Here is a 20,745-nt window from a genome sequence, read left to right as displayed (position 1 = left end):
AAAGTTATTACAATGAGTAAAACCTAAACCTGTCTGAGAAACATGGATCAATAGGAGAATCAATCAGTCAAAAGCCTGGAACAAAAGGGTACAACCTACTTTCTAACAATGCTGCCGTAGGCCCACTCAGAGCTGTGTGTGGGCCCAGCCAGCAAGCTCCCAACATGGGACTAAGAGGAAGGCAGATCAGAGGCTTCTGTCTGCTAAGAAGGCATGTGAGAGAAGAAATGAGTGTGTGGGGTTTAGAGAGAAAAGGAGGGCTGTGTGTCAATGTGTGTAAGAGGGAGAGGCTGTAAGTATGAGTGTGCTGTGGTTGTGAGTGTCTGGGTGCGTGTGCATATGTCTGCACCTGGAAAAAGAAGAAAGCTGAAGAAAGAAAGGGCAGGAGCTGGGGAGCCAGACCCCCACTTTCCCTGAAGCCAGAAATGTTGTCTTTAGTTGTCACCAAAGAGTGAGACTTACTTAATCAAACCCTCCTGACACACTCGGGGTTCACTACAGGCAAGCAGAGGTGCTGCAAGGCCACCTCCAATGTGAGCTAAGTGGGACCAGCCAAGCTCCAGCCTGGATGCACAGATGCAAGCCCTGAACCCCAAGATGCCTTTCCCATGTGGAAAATTAGATTGAGACCCACTTCCTCCCTCCCCGGGCTCAGCCTACCCCGCCATCGGCATGACCGGTGCCAGACTATGGCCGCAGGTCCCGTGTCTACGTCAAAGGAATGGGCAAGAGACAGGGGAAAGAATGGAGGAGTTTCTGCATTCATGCTCAACCTTAGTGGAGGGAACTTAAATTTCAGTGTAGTTATCTCGAATGGGGAGATAAAACATATGCATCATTTAAAAAGACAATTTGGACCGTAACTGGGCTTGGCTAGCGCACGCCTTTTGTGCATGCCTTTAATCCCAGTGCTAGAGAGGCAGAGACAGGTGGATCTCTGTGAGTTTCAGGACAGACAGGTCTACATAGTGAGATCCCCATCTAAAAAAAAAAAAAAAAGCAAAACAAAACAAAGAAAAGATTACTTGAAATGTAGTTACCAGACAGTAACATCAATACACAAAATCTTAATTACTGTGTGTACGGGCGCACGGATGCCAGAGCAAGCATGTGAAGGTCAGAGGAAAACTTATGGGCACCGCTTCTCCCCTTCTACTACACAGAGGTCCTGAGGATTAATAAACTCAAGCCTTAGGCTTGGCTGGCTGCAGGCATCTTAACCCGCTAAGCCATGTCCTGAGCCCTCAGCACATGAGTTTTCGAGTAAAACAGGAACTCACTTGAACAATACTGCAACTGCAAAAGTGTGCAATGGGGCTGGCATCAAAAATCACACTGCCAAATGTGGGATTTGGCTTCATTAATGACTGTCATTTCCAAAATGATCTTTTGAGTAACTGTTTGTAGTGTTTTGAATAGGAATTGCCCCACAGACTCATGTGTTTAGCTGCTTGGCACACAGGGAGCAGCACTATTAGAAGGCGTCGCCTTGGAGGAAGTGTGTCACTGTGGAGGCGGGCTTTGAGGTCCTCTATGCTCAATCTATGCCCAGCGTGGCACACCATCTCCTGCTGCCTGCAGATCAAGATGTAGAACTCCCGGCTCCTTCTCCAGCACCACGTCTGCCTGTGTGCCACCAGGCTTCCCACCATGATGACAATGGACTAAATCTGAAACTATGAGCCAGAATCAAGTACATGTTTTCCTTGATAAAAGTTGCTGTGGTCTCGGTGTTTCTTCACAGCAATAGAAACCCTAAGTAAGACACCATTGCTTTAGGATTAAGTATGTCGGCATTTGTCATGGGCCTGGCATCAGCCGAAGGCACACTGCAATCTGCTGTGACTTGTGATTAAGCTTAACAGATCAACTCTTCGGTTGAAAGTGAGGTCTGTGGATGACGGTAACAAGCCAGTCTTTGCCTGTGAGTAATCCGAGAGCAATGGCACCTGGGTTTCCATTGTGAACTGACAGGAAGACCCCAGGCAGAAACAAGGAGCTCTGCAGAGGCTCTCCCTCCCTCCCTCCTGCAAGGTCAAGGACCAAAGCAGACACCTGGGGTGCTCTTGGCTACACAGCCATCCTTGCTCCTGTTACCCCCACCCTCCACTGTCAGCTGCTCCACCAGGAGGTGTCCCAACGCCTCTCTGCTCTGCACCACACAGCCACGCTATGCCAAGCACTCTGCCTGCCAGCCACTTCCACAACCACAACCACGTCCTGCCACCCAGTGCCTTGGTGCCCCATCTCCTTACCTCGGCACTTAGTCTCTTGCTCCCTGCCACAGGCTTCTAGGCCCTGGCTGCCCCAAGTCCTTCGTCCCCTTCCCAGGTTTACCTGGGGACCATGTTGCTAAGAGATACTTAACTGCTTATTTGTGCATGCGGTAACTGACCTCCTCGTCAATGCACCTCATCTTCCATTTTCATCTTCCCCTTTGGTTTTCTGAACTGTTTCCCTGGTTCAATGCTTGTCCTCAATCAGTCCCCTCACTGCAATGTCCTCTCTTGTCCTCACGGTGCAAAGCTATTTCCCTCCTGACAGGACTCAAATGCTACCTTTCCCAGTGGCAATTGACCGTTCCCCTTTCCCATCACCCCCTCCCCAGGCAGTCCCAGCTCTGAACTTCTTCTGGCTCTTGGCAGGCCCTGCCTACATCCCGTATGTTCTAAAAACCATCCATGCTACCTCTCGTGTGATCCACCCCAACCCCCACCCCCTACCCCACCCCCGCCACCGTGTGACTCCCAGCAGGGGCAATACCTATGGGACAAATCAACAAGCTTGCTCTGACCATCTAGGACCTAAGGCTTCAGTTACAGAGCGAATTACACTGCTACTTCTAAATCAAACCCAGGTGTCGTAGCACATGTCTGTAACCCCAGCACACTAGAGGCCGAGATAGGAAGATCCCAAGTTCAAAGCCAGTGTGGGTTATTTAGTAAGACCCTGCCTCACAATAACAGACAGCAGCAACAACAACAATAAAAACAAACAAAAAACTAGTCAACTATAATACAACAAATATGTATGTAAACTCATCAATCCATCCATCAGTTTTTTTTTTTTTTTTGGTCTACTTTGCAAACAACTAAGAGAATAAAAACATACACTCAAAGCAAGGATTATAAACTCTAGGGTTTGGGGTGTAGCTCACTTAGTAGAGTGTTTGCCTAGCACGTACAGAGCCCTGGGTTCAATTTTCAACACTGCATAAACCAGGCATAGTACCAGATACTTTTCTAGAACTCAGGAGGTAGGGGCAAAAGGGTCAATAGTTCAAGGTCATCCTGGCTATATAGCAAGTTCAAGGTCCTGTCTCAAGAAACAAACAAACAAAAAAAAAACCCAACAAACAAAACAGGAAGGAAGGTAGGTTGATGTTGATAGTAGACTTATCAAGGCAAAGCCAGGAAGAGATGGGCAAAGTCTCTAGGAAATACAGAAGTGTGAGCAACCTGTAGCTACACACACACACACACACACACACACACACACACACACATACACACACTCCATTGGTGTGCTTTTATCTTCATTTGTTTAAGAGTGTCTTAGGGTATGGGCTGAGGACAGGCACATAGTCCCCTGTGAAGGAACATTTAAGTATTAGAACAGTGGCTGGGCAGTTGGGGCTCATGCCTTTAATCCCAGTACTCAGGAGACAGAGGCAGGCAGATCTCTGAGTTCGAGGCTAGCCTGGTCTACACAGAGCGAGTTCCAGGATTGCCAGGGCTACATAGCGAAACCCTGGGGCGCGGGGGCGGTTTACAACAGTGAAGACCTGTGCACACAAGGTGCACATAGCTCCAAGTAGTGGCAGGGGAAGAAATGGGTACAGAGGGAATAGGTGGTGAAGACAGCAGAGACAGAATCAGGCCCAGGTACTCAGCTTTACAGAGAGGACAGCTGCCTGTCACACATGTAGAGCATCCATGAGCCCAAAGGGGAATTTCTCAGCCACTTATATCTGGAAATGAAGGAAGCTTTTGTTGACTATGGCCTGGGAAACCAGCTTTAAACACAGGATAGAACTCTGTCTTCCTATAGGACTAGAAAGTAGTGTGCCCAAGTGAATGGGAGGGCACGTAAGGTGGGCTGACCTGCCGCCACAGGTGCAGGCAGCCATGGCAGAGGGGACAGCCATGCCAGCTACTGGGAAGTGAAGCATGGGTGCCAGGCCTGCCAAAGGAGTCTGGGCTCTAGTCACAGGGTTTTCTTCTTAGGGTCAGCCAAGTTGACAGAAATAATAAAATATTGGTTTTTTAATCAAAATTAAGTTATAATAATAGAGTCCAAAGGCAGATCGGTGTTGACTAGAGCTAGGGAGATTAACTATTAGAGCAATGGGGTGGAGGTTGCCCCTAAACCGAGGTACAGCAAACAGCTCAGCTTTAGGAAGGTTCCAGAAAGTACTAACTTGTTTATATAGGTAGTTCTTATGATATAGAAAAGGATGCTTATGTTGCCTGCTGGAAGGAGGAACTGCGCTAGAGGAATAGTTAGGAACACCACATATTGTTCTTGCAGAGGACCCAACAGTGCCCAGCACCCACATCAGATGACTCCAGCTCCCTCCAGGAGAAGCCACTGCCCAGTCTCCTCAGGTACCCACAAGCGAGCATGGCATATAGGAATAAAATAAACAAAATTAAAAAAACAAAAATCAAAAAGGAACTGTAGAAATAACAGAGTCTCCATCAGTGGCTTCACTGGGGAACCTCGTGCTCTGCCTCAGCCTCCATGGGTGCTGGCAGGAAAGCCAACAAGTCCAAAGCCGTTGCTGCATGGACTCAAAATGGGGCCACCAATCCAAAAGCCTCAGCTGAGCGGAGAAGCTCTGGAGGGACGCTAACACCATGATAGCATCTTTGCTGGGGAAGGGTTAGGATCCAGGAATCTCCTGATACGACCCACACACCAATTTCCTCTGGAACTGACAGCTTTGAGACTGCCAGGGCAAAGAGATCTGCAGGTAGAATCTCCCACCACAAAATTCCCCTTTTCTACGCAGTAATGCCCCCCCGCCCCCCGGAGCTCCATGTGCTTGAGCACATGACCTTCACCCCCTTGGGGACACAAGCTCTACCCCCTTATCATTCTCATTAAAGGACAACCTGCTTCTGTAGAGGCCTGTTTCCTCAATCTAACACTCGACCGCCAAGTTTTTCTGGGCAGAGATGAACACCTTGGCCCAAACACTGAGGCGAGGATTGACTTAACCTCGGGCGCTGACTGAAAACATTCTTCTGCACTGTAAACCAGTATTGTAAAATGCCTTTGAAACAGGAAGCAAAGGCATTGCTTGAACACAAAGACCACTTCATCAAGGCTGTTACCATTGTTAGTCATAGACAATCTTTTAAAATAACAGCCCCCCTGCCTTTGTCTTCCCCTCTTCCAGTCTTTCCTGAGTTCATTTGGACAAGATGAGCCAATTGGAGGCAAAAGCCTATATAATCTATCTCATAAGTACAAATAAAATGGGTGGGCCAACAAGGCAGGCACGCAGCAAGGAAAGACCAAGAACATCCATTATGGTACCACCAGAACTAATAACTGGAAGAGTGTGGCACTGCATCTGCCAACGCCACCTTTACAAGACGCCCATCCTAACTAGTTTTACTTTTTGACCTTGAAACTCCGTAACTGTAGCTCTTCCCACCTCACACCTTGGCCCACAAAGCAGTGTCTCACCTGCCCGTGCCCCACCCCAGACAGCCACCTATCTCTAGGCCCAAGATCTAGAATGCATGTGCAACGTGGTGCTAAGAGATGGCATGGTGTACTGCCCTACAGAATGGGTGCCAACTGCCTGTGCCTCTCCACATTTGCACAACTGGGCCCCAAGTAAGGCGTTAAGTTCCTCCTGAGGCTCACAGCCTAGGCATTTCCATCAGTGCAGAAGCTTTTCTGAATGCCAATGCTTTCAAACTATGGTGCAAAATTTACTATGCAGGCCTACTGAGGTGTAACTCATATCACAAACCACACACATTTAAAAATGTGCTATGGGATGAAATGAAGGTTATAACACCCACAAAATCATGCCAACATCCAACCTATAATGCCAGTCACCTCCCAAAGCTGCTTTGTGTTCACTCCTGGTCTCCAGGCAACTCCTCTCACCTGGTCCTGACACCAAACAAACGCTTCCATCTCCCAGCAATTTTTAGTCTGCACCCCTTGCCATCTGGCCCCCTTGAGCATCCTTTCCTTGGGATTCACTCACGCTGATGTATCTACCATCTACTCATGGTCCCTTCCTCCTTAATGCTAAGGTCTACCCCAGTGTACGGACACACCACAACTGGCTCAGCCTGTTGTTGACAGACTTTCAAGTTGCCTCCAGTGTAGGCGCGACTACCAACCAATACCACAAGTGATGATGGCTGTGATCACGTCTGGGACAAGGTGTCTTTCGAAGGTGGTCAGGATGCCCTTCTTAGAAGATAATAATATTTAAGCTGAGTTGGAAGTGCACAAGGCAGAGAACCATGAGAGTCTGGTAGGAGAACGCTCTTGGCAGAGGGGATGGCTAATGACACAAAGGCCCTGGGCAGAAGTGCGCCCGCTGGACTCTGTTCTCCATGAGGACATACTTCTCTGTGTTCCTTCCCAAAGATGCTTGTCTAAAAGAATGGACATATAAGGGAAAAAAAAAAAATCTGGAGAAGAAATAGCTGAATCTACCACCAAATGGCCCAGGGGCGTTTAACCATCACAACTATCCCGAGAGATATGGGAAGAGGGATTTAGAGCATTCACCTTGTCCCCCAAATCACACAACTAGGAATGAGTAGGGCTGGGCGGAAACCTGTAAAGTCAGAGTTTTTGCTATGGTTTCACACTGAGAACAGTTCAAAGCACCCTAGGCCTTGCAGAGAAAGAGGACTCACACCTGACTGACGTGGGACAAGCCAGCCTGGCGCCATCTCCATCACGCTTCCTTATGATCGATCCCTGGCATGCATGGGTGGCCGGCACAGGTATGGGAAACTTCCAAAGCAATACTATCTGGCCCACTTTTGTTCTTGGTATAGGACAATCCCCTGGGCAATGGATGCTTGGTGCCTTAGTCTATCTAAAACACATGCACATGCATGCACGCACGCACGCATAGAGTTGGGGGTGCTCCGGGCAGATACCTGCTATCCTGTCTCTTCAGCAGCGGCAGCGTGTTGATAAATTTATTTAATTAAAAGGGAGAGAGGAAGTCCACACTGATCCAGAGTATTTAACACGAACTAAAAGATCAAAATGAAGTTAGCTGCCAAAAATGCACTGGCGACTTTCCCACCAATATAAGAAAGGGACAGTACGCAAGGCTCCTAGGGCTCTGGGAACTGCGAGTGGCCTGCAAAGCACACAGTAGGTGCTCATAAAAGATGGGTACCATGGAACTCGCTGGCCCACAGAGCACCAGCTTGTGTATAGCAAGTGCCCAGCCTGCTCCTAGGACTCTTCTCAGCTCTCCTCTCCCTGTGCCAGGGAGCCGAGGTAGCCTACCCCTCCCACAACAGTGTTTCCCACTTTCTCGGACTCCGCCATAGTGGTGCACACCTTTAATCCCAGCATTCAGGAGGCAAAGGTAGGTGAAGGGGGATGCCCTTGTGCCAGGTGAGAGGGAGGAGAGGCTGCCAGGCAGTCATATACTAAAGCTACTCACTGCTGCTCATCCAAACAGCTTATTAGCCTGCTTCACTCATAGCTGCGGTGTCCTCCTATTCCAGGCAGCCACCTAGAGCACTGATGATGAAGGGACAAGATGCTTGGTGAATTCCCAGAATGGAAATTCCTCAGGGGGATGAGGGTCCCACACTTGTGGCTTTCACATCACAATTCCACCCTCAGCCCCTCCTTACCCCGCTCCCCCGCCTCCCTCGCTCCTGTTCTGGGCTCTGGTTTTCACTTGAGCAGGCTCTGTGACTATGGAGGCCTTGTCTACATCCCATTCTGTACAATCAGAGATGAGAACATTTATCTACAGCTGACCTGGCAGAAGTCAGTCCTGGTTTGAAGCTTGTCATTTAAATGTCCCTTCTCTTGACAGAATGAGTCCTCAGAAAAAAAAACCTCTCAAGGACTCTCATGCGCATCTGAGAGGGGGGAAGAGTCTAAGAACCCAGGCTGTCTTTATAACCTGTTTAATGTCACAGTGTTAGATTTGAAGCTGCCTGGTTTCTCCCTTTATTCTGCTCGACTGCTTGGGCCTTTTAAGGGTGACGTCTCCCCCCGTTAGGAAGAAAATCTCATTTCATACTAAGTCGGCCTTCCCTGGATCTGTTGCCACGGCTTTAGAAGCATCCATCCTTCCAGGCCTTACACAGGCAGGTGGTAATTATTACTCTTTCTGGAAAGAGGTGGAACTGAGTCTCATCTATTCTGAGCTGCTTTTTAAATGTCTTCGGGAGATCAAAGAAAAGACCCTGAAAACATGAGATGGAACAGGTGTGACCAAAAAAAAAAAGACTTTGAAAATACACCTCCACCCCCACCCCCCAACCCCCGCAACAGGCAGGACAAATTTTGGGCTGAAGGTTTTGAGGGTGGGGTGGTGTCCCCACCCCTCCACTGGACATCTTGCCTGGTTACGGGAGGCCATTTCAGGTCCCATATCCCCTGTTGCTAGGAGTCTTAGGGTCACCCTCAAAGGTTCCTGGGAGTTTCCCTCATGCTAGATTTCTGGCCTACCCCATAGCTCCCCACCACCATCCCCTGGTGGGGAGATTTCAGTTCTCTTTCCCAGTTCTCTCTCCCTCAGTCCTCCCCACATTTGATCCCTCCTATTGCCCTCCCCACCTCCTGCCCCATCCAGTTCCCTCCCTCCATCTACCTCAGGTGTCTATTTTAGTTCCCCTTCTGATCGCAAAATATGCATCCTCCCTTAGGACCTCCTTGTTACTTCACTTCTTTGGGTCTGTGGATTATAGCATGGTTATCCTGTGCTGTATGGCTAATATCCACTTATAAGTAAGTATATACCATGTGTGTCTTTCTGGGTCTGGGTTACCTCTTTTCTAGTTCCATCCATTTGCTTGCTAACTTTATGATATCCTCACTTTTAATAGCTGAGTGGTATTCCATTGTGTAAATGCACCACATTTTCTTATCCACTCTTCAGTTGAAGGAACATCTAGGTTGTTTCCAATTTCTGATTATTAAGAATAAAGTTGCTATGAACATAGTTGAGCAAAATTTGTCCTGTCTATAAGAGGCACAGGGATAAAGATGGAACAGAAATTGAGGAAACGGCCAACCAATGACTGGCCCAACTTGAGATCTATCCTATGAGAGAGAGAGCCAACCCCTGACACTATTAATGATACTCTGATATACTTGTAGACAGGAACCTAGCATAACTGACTTCCGAGAGGCTCCACCCAGCAGCTGGGGGAAACAGCAGATGCTGAGACCAACATGCAAACATTATATGGAGCTTGGGGAATCCTGTGGAAGAGGGGAAGAAAGGATTGAAGGAGCCAGAGAAGTCAAGGACACCTGGACCAGTTGAGAAGTCAACTAACCTGGGCCCATAGGGGCTCACAGAATCTGAACCACCAACCAAAGAGCATGCATTGGACTGACTTAGGCCCCCTACATGTATGTAACAGATGTGTAACTTGGTTCTCATGTGTGTCCCCTAACAACTAGAGCAGGGGCTGTCTCTAACTCTGTTGCCTGCCTTTGAATCCCTTTCCCCTAACTGGGCTGCCTTGTCTAGCCTCAATAGAAGGTGTGCCTAGTTCTACCCCAACTTGATATGCCAAGGCTCGCTGATAGTCACTGAAAACCTCCACTTCTCTGAGGAGAAAGGAATAGGGGAGATGGGGGGGGGGGGAGTGAGAAAAGAGGAGGGAAGGGGAACTTCAATCAATCAGGATGATAGATTGATAGATAGATAGATAGATAGATAGATAGATAGATAGATAGATAGAAAAAAGAACAAAAGAAAGAAAAGATAGACAGACAGACAGATGAAAAGAAAAAAAAAAAAAAAAGAAAGAAAGAAAGAAAATATATCCCTCCAAAAAGTGAGTTCTCCCACAGTCAGCTCAGGAGCTATAGCTCAGCATTCCTATGGTTGACAGCATCCACACCATGCCTAGTGAGTGCTAATTTAGGCTCAAAGAAGATGGTTTTTTTCTCTGTCTTTATCTTTGCTGGAAAGTAAAACTAACAATTGACATTCTCCGAAGTGAAAGCTTTAAACTTAAAGCAAGGTGCACGTCCTCAAAGATGCCAGGGCCAGGTTCTCTCTAAGTTCCCGGGTCATAACAACTCCAAAAGACCGCCCAGGTGCTGGGCAGCAGGGCTCTGACCACTGCGCTCTACCCTGCATTGCTTTCTCTCACGTCCTGTCATTCTGTCCCTCTAAGTGCTAGCAAGCACTGTCAGATGTCAACGGTGGAAAGTCCCATGAGTCTGGGTTGTAAGGCTTCATTTTGAATCTCAACTCAGTCCCTCACCAGCTAAGGCCCCATAAATCACTTAGCTTATGCACCCCACGTCATGGGGTGGGAGCAAGCTCTTGGGCACTGCAGCCACCAGAAGCAAAGGAAACAAGAGCATCTTTAATGCCTACACTTGCCACACCAAGGATGTTCACCACGTCCTACCCTCCGAGACTTCCACTCTGCCCAAAGTCTCATAGCAACTGGACTCAGTAATTTTCCCCCCCAAGTACTACAAATGGTACACACCACAGTATGGTGAGCAATGTCCCACACACAGCATTCTAGATCCTGCCCTGTCCTCCTCTCCGCTTTGACAGAAAATAAAAGACGGGAGAGAAGCTGTTTGGGCTAGCTGTGCAACTGCTGGCAGGAGTAACTGCAGACCCTAAGGTGTGGAATGTTGCAGGTGGCCTTTCTTTATTAGCAGCACACACTCCAAAGTGGCCACGCCCTCTGGCTCTCCACAGAGAGATTTTAGTTCTGTACACTATCTCGGACCTTCATTATCCAATCTATGCACAGCGGGTGTGAATCTGACTCAACTCACAGGATTGGTATAAGGATTAAATGAACTAAAACGGAGAAAGCTTCTAGCTGGTTTTAGTCTATATATAAAAGCTAGCTGAGGAAGTCAGAGATGCGTGAGTTTCAAAAGCTAGTTGTCTGGGGATGTGGGGAGAGAGTGCAAGTGCCTCCCCACCTGCCTCCAAGATCTCCAGCTGAGTCCAGCAAGCTGCCCTCTTTTCTTTTTTTGTTTTGGTTTTCAAGACGGGGTTTCTCTGTGTAACAGCCCTGGCTGTCCTAGATTCGCTTTGTAGACCAGGCTGGCCTCGAACTCATAGAGATACACCTGCCTCTGCCTCCAGAGTGCTGGGATTACAGGCGTGCGCCACCACGACCAGCTTACTCTCTCATTCTTGAGGATGCTTATTTGTACTCAAAAGTGAAACATTAAGAAGCTGACTGACCACTCAGCACTGAGGGGCTCAGTGTTCCAGAAGCACAGTGACTTTTCCCTAGGGAACCGCGCAGTGTCAACATCTAGAGAGCTTTATCCTAAGTTCTGTAAGAAGGCCCTTTCGTCCTTTTCGAGCCACCCACTACCAAAGTCTGCAACAATCCTCCCCCACACCAGGGGGAGGGGAGGGGGTAGCGGGGGAGTGAGCTCCAAGAAGCAGCATGCAATCTATCCATGTTTGGGACAAAGAATGACCGACTTTATCAGAATGCTAAGAGGTTTCAAGTTCATTCAAGTTAAAACAAAGCAGCAAGCAAACCTAGGCACAGTGGCAGCTGTTTGTTTGTAAGCAAGTATTTTTAAAGTGAAGATGGCAAGGGGAACCATCTCCACAGGCCTGCTCTCTGCCCTTCCTGTCATAAACTCCGACTACATTCCCTGCTTCCTGCCCACTGCCTGCGCCTCACAGACCAGCCACCGCCGCCGCCTCCACGATGAGCCGTGTCTTCACTTGTCATGAGCTGAGAGGAGAAATGAAAACACTTTGCTGCCTGTGACCTCCACAGAGCGCTTAAGTCCTGACCTGGCCTTCTGGGGCCTTTACAAGAAGCTGGGAGAGAAAAACAGGAAGGAAATGCTGGGGAGATCTCCAGGGCCCATCACACTCGGGGAAACAGCCACCCACCGGGGCAGGATCACAAACAGCCCTCTCTCCTGCTTCTTCAGAATCCTGTTCCACAGCACTGCGCCACCAAGAGCAAGAAATGTCTGATCTACCCACATGCTACCAAGCTCTGGCCACAGGCATCCACTCTGTTTCTATCAGCTCCCAAAGCTTTTCTTTCAGTCCTGAAAGTCTTTAAACATACATGGTGGTTTCTATGTGTCTTTTGAGTATAGGTTACCTAGCTTCATAAGTCTGAATTATATTCACTGGATATTACCAATCTGGATGCCTGCTATCATGTGGTGGCTTGAATGAGAATAGCCCTCATAGACTCATATATTTGAGTGCTTGGTCCCAGTTGAAAGACCCGTATGGGAAGGATTAGAGGGTGTGGCCTTGTTGGAGGTGGTGTGTCACTGGGGATGGGCTCTGAGATTTTAAAAGCCCTCATTATTCCCAGGTAGCTCTAGCTAGCACTCGCTCTCCCCCGCCCGCCCCTCTCTCCCACCAACACCCCCCCCCCACCTCAGGTGGTGCATCTCTAAACTATTGTCCCAGCACCATGCCTACCTGCCTATTGTCACGCTCCCCATCATGAAGGTCATGAACTTTAACCTCTGAGACTGTAAGCCAGCCCCCAATGACCTCTTTCTTGTATAAGTTGCTTTGATCATAGAGCCTCTTCACAGCAACAGAAAAAAAAAAAATACTAGCTATCACCCAGAACACACTAATCTACAGTTCTAAAACTACTAGAAGCTAAAGTCGGGGGTCCTTAAATAAGATTCCATCCTGCACCTGAGAGTTTAAAATGCCAAGTTAAAATTAAGCCATATTGGGGTGGGGGCGGGGCGGTGAATTACAACTATATACTTTGTTCCAAATTTACCCACTGTGAATATACATATAATGTGTAATTATTTTAGGTTCCCTGAGAGCTGAAGAATGAGCCATCCTGGCCAGCTGTCAGGTAGTCTTCTCAGCAGGAGTACGGCAGGCAATCATACACACACCGTAACTGCACACAAAATGGGCACTGACCAGATTTTTGAAGAGTGCCGTCAACTCCTTGGTGAACACAGAGAACTTCAGAAACGCGCTTCCTAAGTCTGGGTCATCTCTGCACACGCAGTTGCCACCGAACTTCTCCAGAGCCTGGGTGTACTGTTCCTCATTCTCCACGTGTGCTGCAAGAGCAAGCGGAGGGGCTGTTAATGGACCTACCCAGCAATCGGGTCCTGCTCAGTCACAAAATAAGCTCAAACGCATTCCTCAGAACACGGAGAACGTCCTCAGAACAAACACTGAAGAGAAGTCAGGTTGCACGCACAGAAATACCATTACTAGCCCAAGATGAAACCATTGTGCCCAAAGAAACAGCAAGTGACATGAGAGACAGTGTCCCACCAGGCTCCCCAGGCTACAGCACACCAGAAGTCTCTCACAGACACCCCATCACCCCAGGGCTCCCCAGGATCCTCCTCAGTCTGACCATTGCACTAGCTACTGATCTAAGAAAGGGCCCCAGCCCCAACCCCACCCCTCAGAAATGCAGCAGAAAACTCCAACTCCTCGCCCAATAAAGTTCAGGACATCAGCCAAAGATACACACCACTGTCACCTTCTTGCACAGGGGCTACGATGCTCTCTGAAGCCTTGACTGGACAACAGGGGCCAGCTTGGTCCTCAGTGTCTCTGCTCTGGATCTCCTCTGCCCAGGACCCTCCCTCCCCAGCTCCCACTCGCTCAATTCACTTATTCCCTAAACACTGTCCTGTGTGACCTGGGTGTTTGGGTTGCCCCTCCTCTCTCCTCCACTTACACGTCACACTGAAACTGTCACGTAGGCCTGTTCTCTTCCATTGGGCATGCTTAGGTGAGGAGGCCAGGCTGTACTCGGCCACATCATGAATGTAAGGCCACATACTCATGGGGTGAACAGAAAGAGCAAAGTCTCTCATTCGTTTACCACCAGACTCAAGAGAGCACCCTAAAGAGTAAGAAGCCTTAACCTTCGGGCCTCCAAGCTCAGTGGCGCCACCCATCCAGAACATCACGATTATGCACCGAAGGGCTGGAGGTGTGGCCTAGTTGGTGGAGTACTCACCTAGCATGCACTAAGTCCTGCCACAGGTCCCCAGCATGACACAAGCCAGGTGCTGTGGCTCACGCCCCATAACCCTATTACTTGGGAGGTTTGGGCAGGAGGATCAGCTCAAGGGCATCCTTGGTCATGTAGCAAGTCTGGACTACACGCGAATATGTCCAAACAAATAAAAAGGTAAATAAAGTCATACGCGGGTAGCTACCAACTAAAAGAGCTCTCTGATTCAAAGTGAGGGTAAGGAACACAGTCATTCCAGCAAGCTAATGTGGTTGACTCGATCTCCCTCTCTGCCAGGAAAGGCAATTTCCAATGAAAGCAGCCAGTCAGTAGCAGAACTATCATTCACATGGGTCGCTTCCTAAGCTTTTTGTCTCGATTAGAAACTAAATTCAAGCACCTTCCGGGCAAGGCAGGGCAGGCAAAATGCACAGCACGCTTTGTGTAGACCTTGACACTGGAGATGGTCCACACACTTCAGCTGTGTCACCAAGGAATGACCCTGAAGGCCCCTCTGCAGTCGTCTTCCTCAGGAAGGTGGAACCAATGCCTGCTCTACAGCCGCCAGCAAAGGGGCTCAGTCCTAAACGCTGAGCCAAGTCTAAGATCTATGCATGGTCTGTTCACCCACTGCCAGGGAGGCACCACGCCCTTGGCCTCCATTTGCCAACCTGTGGGGCTGTTGCTAATGTGGATCTAGCAAACACTGGAGAAAATTAAATTTCGATGCCTCACTCTTTTTATTTTGAGAAGCATTCCAGGGCTGCGGATGGCACTCAGTAACCCTGCTTACTTAGCATGTACAAAGCCCTGGGGGTGGGGAGGTTCCAGAAAGAGGCCCGGAATTCTAGATAATTAAATTCTAGACTAGATTAAAAACACGAACACGAACAAACAGGAACGAACACACACACACACACACATACACACACACACACACACACACACACACACACACCCTAAAGTATGTTAGTATCTCAAGAGTGGCCTCAGGAGATCTGGGCTCCAGGTCTGTGGCTGCCTATGGGCACCTGTGTGACTGGCAGGTAAGGGCAACTCACACGGCCTACTCTATCCGCTTCATGAATGACAGAGGCTTGCTGGCCTCTGGCGTTGGAGTACAGAAAGATTCAATACAGAGTAAGGACACACAGCGCACACAGCCAACACCACAAAGAGCAGTAACGGGGCAGCAGACATCCATATGGAGTGTAAACTGCTCTGTTTTTCTACACATCAACCTTGCCTGTACACTGCTAGGAACTGGAACTCAAAGAGATCAAATGGTTATCTGATTCGGGTTAGTCCCAGGAAACAAAGCTGCAGGGTGGTGCAGTGGGGCTTCAGCCCTGAATGTGTCTGATTCCCCAGCCTGTTCTTCCCTTCTCTGACACACTGATGTAGCCTATCCAAAAATAGCTTACCTTGGGCCAGCAAGATAGCCCAGGGGGAAGGGGGAGGGGGAACACCCCAGGGGGGAGGGGAAGGGGAGGGGAAGGGGGAGGGGGGTGGCAGAACACTTTGACAGCCAGGGACCAATTCCCAGGTCCCACATAAAGGTGGAAGGAGAGAATTGGGTCCCACAAAGTTGCCCTCTGATCTCTGGATGTGTGCTGCAGCATGCATGTGCTCACACACAATAATAAATAACATTTTAAAAGTCAAAAATAGTTTACCTCACTAAAAAACTAAGAGTACTCAATTTTTAGATTTTTTAAAAATTCCATTTCACGGGCTGATCAGTAATCCCTATTTCTATGTATAAGTCTAACACATGTGGTGAACTATGAAGAACAGGTCTTTCTAAACTACACACTGTTTTTTAAAAAACTATTTCAAAGTCTCTTTCTGTGTGTATGTGTCTGTCTGTCTGCCTGTCTGCCTATGTGTGAGTGTGTGTAATGGGCACTTCCTTCATGGCCCAAATGAGTTGAAGCACCTCAGTCCAGTCTGTATGCTCTGCCTTTCTGTGTCTTCTTAGGATGGCCAGGGCAGCGCTGCTGTGAGAACCGCCATCTTGCCTGTGAGCATGCTAATTGATTGCTCCAGATCATCCATGTTGGAAATTTTCCTACCAAGAACTGAGAGCACGCCAATGCCTTTATCGTCCTTTGCCAAAAACACAAACCTTAAAATAGGAACCTAAAATAAATAGCCTGGGAATAAAGTTTCTGGAAAGATCCCAAAGTGAATCTATCAGCTTTTATTTACAGAACTGAAAGCTGTGTTACGGGACGCTCACTCTCTCACCTCCCCCTACTTCAAATACTTCTTCTGCTCCAGTTAGTGGGATGCCAAGCCAAGACTCTCTCCTCTGGGGGACTCTACACGACAGGAATCTGAGCCGTAGGACCCACTATGGGATGAGACCCCACGACTGCCCTCGGCATAATGCTCCTGTCTCCCACACCTAAGGGCATGAAATCCAAACTACTTAAGAGATGAATGAACAATGGTACAGTCACCCAGGAACGTATCGCCACACCTTTAAGCACCAGCAGATGTGAAGGTTAGAGGTGAGGGTTAGACTTTGTCTTGTGACTTTTGGCCTGCCAAATTTTGTTGTTTTAAATATGTATATCAAAGAGAAGGCCCCAAGAACGTGATTTCAGAAAAAAAAAAAGTTATTGGCTCTTAACAGGCAAACTGCAGCTCCTTACTCCTCCTTAACGGGACACACGCACATAGAGCTGGCGAGTCAAAGTGATACAAAACACTGAGGGTACAAGGCATCACCACAGAGCAACAAAAGATGGTAGCAAGGGACCAGTTAACCTCCAACTGCCAACACGGGCTCGTTTTGGTTTTTTGAGACAGGGTTTCTTTGTGTAGTCTTTGTGAGTCCAGCTGTCCTGGACTTAATTTGTAGACCAGCCTGGCCTTGAACTCACAAAGATCCACCTGCCTCTGCCTGCGGAGGCCAACACAGTTTTAACTACCTCCATCTTCAATTCAAACATTTCGTTCATTACTTTGAGCCCAGCAACAGCTCAAGGCAGCACCCTAGAATGATACAAGGACAATTATGTTCATGGGAGCAGGTATTAGAGACATCAATGTACAAGCTGATCACTGCTCCAGGCCAGGTGCCAAGAAGGGACCTTTGGATAAAGGATCCAAGGATGGATATGAATTCCCAAGGGGAAACAGGAAGGTGTGAGGCTCAGGAGACTCTTATGTGAGCCCAGGAGAGTCTTGTGTATTTGATGGCTGTTAACATCTCTCTCCAAGTTCCTGCCTGCATCCAGCTCTCAACTCTGAAACCAAAACCGCAGCACCCATCTCCTGTCCATCCATATCCGCTACCCTGTCCAGTTCTAAGGATGCTGAGAGAGGACCTGTCCTAGCCCTCCCTTTACCGACAGAGAGCAAGCCAAGGCACGGGGGGGGGGGGAGACAGCAAGTGAGTCTACAAAGCCTCTCAGCCGGCGTTCTTCCTCCACGAACTGCTGGCGCCTCTGCTCTGCTCCCACCCCTCCCTTCGGCCCTAGGCTAAAACAAAGGCCACTACCTTCCAGTCAGGCCAATAGCTCAAAGCACCACTGCCACCGTAGATGAGGAAGAAAACAAGGTGGGGAGTTCATGCTCCAGGCTGGCCCCAACCTCTGCATCACCGCCAGGACCACTGCAAGCTCCTGCTCCACACGAGACCTCAGCCATCTGCATTCTGGCTGAGGCGCATCCGCTGAGGCAGCACATTCAAGGCACTTAGACAGCTAGTAAAGGGAGCTTCCAAGGAGGCAGTCACTCTCCATGGAAGTGTCTTTGTGAGACACTCCCCAGACAGTCTGATTAATATTCAAATGTGCACCACATGCTCACATAAAGATATTCCAAAGGTGAGGTCATAGCCTTGATCCTACATGTCACCTGGTTTCAGATCTAACCTGAAGCACACAACTTCTAAAGGGAGTAAGGTAAGCTCTGAGATGACTTCACTTCCTCACGTGTCATTTCCTGTCCCGGCAGAGAGCTGGTTTTAGAATTCATTTCTAGAACCAGGCCCAGATGAAGGACTGAGTAACCTTCCAGCTGATGACTTGATGATCTGTAATGAAGTCATGAAGGGCTCGCACCATTCGAGAGCGCCACTTCCAGGAACCTATGTTAAGCAGCGGGTCTCAACCTGTGAGTCTCGAGCATTAGAAAACACGCCTCTCCCATGGTCTTGGAAACTGAGACACCGCTCAGTAGTAAAGTCAGTTATGAAGTAGCAATGAAAATAAATTTATGGTTGGGGGTTCACAAGGCCACTGGAAATATGATGTGTTTTTTGATGGTCAAGACCCACAGGTTGAGAACGGCTGATCTAAAGGGAAAAGCTGAGGTCACTAGAGCACCGTACACAAGACGAGCTACAGACTGAAAATGGGAAAAGTACACGGAGCCAGCAAGGCTCAGCTGGATGAGGGTAAGCACACCTACCAAACAACACTTGAGAGGGGTGTGTGTGTGTGTGTGTGTGTGTGTGTGTGTGTGTTCACACAAAGGCAAGCAGAGGGTGTTAGGTTCCCTGGAGAAAGTTCGTGTGTGTGTGTGTGTGTGTGTGTGTGTGTGTGTGTGTGTGTGTGTTCACACAAAGGCAAGCAGAGGGTGTTAGGTTCCCTGGAGAAGGTGTGTGTGTGTGTGTGTGTGTGTGTGTGTGTGTGTGTGTTCACACAAAGGCAAGCAGAGGGTGTTGGGCTCCCTGGAGCAGGTTCTTGGGCTTGGCCCAGTTAGGGTACTAGAAACCAAACTCAAGTCCTGTGCAAGAACAATATGCTTTTTTTTTTTTTAATTAAAGTTTATTCAGACTACATCCCTGTTATCCCCTCACTTGTATCCCGTTCCCTCCCTCCCTCCCTCCCTCTTTTACCCTATTCCCCTCCCCTCAACCTCCTGCAGAAGGGGACCTCCTCCTCCACCATATGACCATAGCCTATCAGGTCTCATCTGGATAGCTTGCTTCCCCTTCCTCTGTGTGCCGCCTGGGACCACTGAAGCCATTTCTCCAGCGCTGGGGTCAGCTTGTTAAACCATCACATAGAATGGAGGACAGAAAAGGGCAGAATATAAAATTAAACATTCAGTCTCAATGGAAGCACAACCACACTTTACACACCAGGTGGCAGGCCCACACTTTATACACCAGGAAGCACAACCACACTTTACACATCAGGTGGCAGGCCCACACTTTACACACCAGGAAGCACAACCACACTTTACACACCAGGTGGCAGGCCCACACTTTACACACCAGGAAGCACAACCACACTTTATACATCAGGTGGCAGGCCCACACTTTACACACCAGGAAGCACAACCACATTTTACACATCAGGTGGCAGGCCCACACTTTACACACCAGGCAGAAGACTCACACTTTTTACATACCAGGCAGCAGACCCACACTTTCTGAAATTTTCCTTTATTCTGTCTTATAGGTAAGGAAATGAACCAACCACGGCGCCAGCCCAGGGCTGCATGGCTTCTAAGTCGGGGTGGCTCAGAGCAAGCACCCACCAAACCTCTCTGTTTCTGTACACCAGAAAAGCTGGCTGCAGGCATAACTGGATTTTCTAAGCCAAAATTAGACATCCTCATAGTAAGAAAGCAACATAAAGAAACTATTCTTGGCTGTAGTGGCTGGGTCATTTTAGCCCTCCATGCCTGTGCTACTGTAGTAAAGGCTGGAGAGACGGCTCAGTGGTTAAGAGCACAGGCTGTTCTTCCGAAGGATCTGGGTTCATACCCTAGTACCCACACAAAGACTCACAAAGGTCTGTTAGCCCAGTCCAGATGATCTGTCGCCCTTTTCTGCTTTCAGTGGGCATTGCCCATACATGGTGCACAGACATACATACAGGCAAACACTCATAACGTAAAAGCATTTTAAAAAAGATCACTATAGTCTTTCCGGGTCTGATAGCATACATCTTTAATTCTAGCACTCAGGAGGCAGAGCCGGTGGATCTCTGTGAGCTCAAGGCCAGCCTGGTTTACATCCTGAGTCCAGGACAGCCAGGGCGATACAGAGAAACTCTGTCTCAAAAAACTAAAACAAAAAAGAAAGAAAGAGAGACAGAGAAGAACTCTGTTATTCTCTTTCAAAGCTTTCCCTGGAAGCGGCAACATGAGCAAGGAGGTAGCGTGTCATCTCTGGCAAGACTCGCTTCAGGAGACACCCCTCCCCAACCCTGCACTTCCTCAAATGCCTGTAGCTCTTTCCACTTCAAAACTACCACAAAGGATACTGGTCCCAAGAGATGACACCCTGGTATGTCCGTACTGAGCCTGGCTGTGGCCAACACAGGTCTCTCACAGTGGCCAAACATGGGCTGCCCACTGCCTGTGATCTCTGGGTACCCTCTGAGATCCTATACTATCAGGGACAGCTCAGGGGCAATGTGCATAGTTTAACATAACTCCCAGTTGCCTCTTCCAAACTCCTACTGCCCACAGCACACTGGAAGTCAAGTGAACAGAGCAATGCTGGCGGACCCGCATGTTCATCGTGTAGTGCTGAAAACGTTAGTGTTCCTGTGTGTTTTCATTCTGTATTTCCTAAGTGCCCATCATC

At 48.6% G+C, this 20,745-nt stretch overlaps 1 protein-coding gene across 2 annotated transcripts in view; it reads right to left on the bottom strand.

The window, feature by feature from the left end:
• The window catches only part of Asap2 (ArfGAP with SH3 domain, ankyrin repeat and PH domain 2), a 151,010-nt gene that overhangs the window by 65,748 nt on the left and 64,517 nt on the right, over positions 1-20,745 (bottom strand). For both annotated transcript variants that reach the window (XM_051143853.1, XM_051143859.1), the window contains exon 3: positions 13,124-13,269. In XM_051143853.1, the coding sequence (XP_050999810.1) occupies positions 13,124-13,269 (146 nt within the window). The remainder of the gene's footprint in view (positions 1-13,123; positions 13,270-20,745) is intronic.

This window comes from Acomys russatus, chromosome 1 (assembly GCF_903995435.1).
Source record: "Acomys russatus chromosome 1, mAcoRus1.1, whole genome shotgun sequence".
NCBI lineage: Eukaryota > Metazoa > Chordata > Mammalia > Rodentia > Muridae > Acomys > Acomys russatus.
This window is presented reverse-complemented; position numbering and strand designations above follow the sequence as displayed.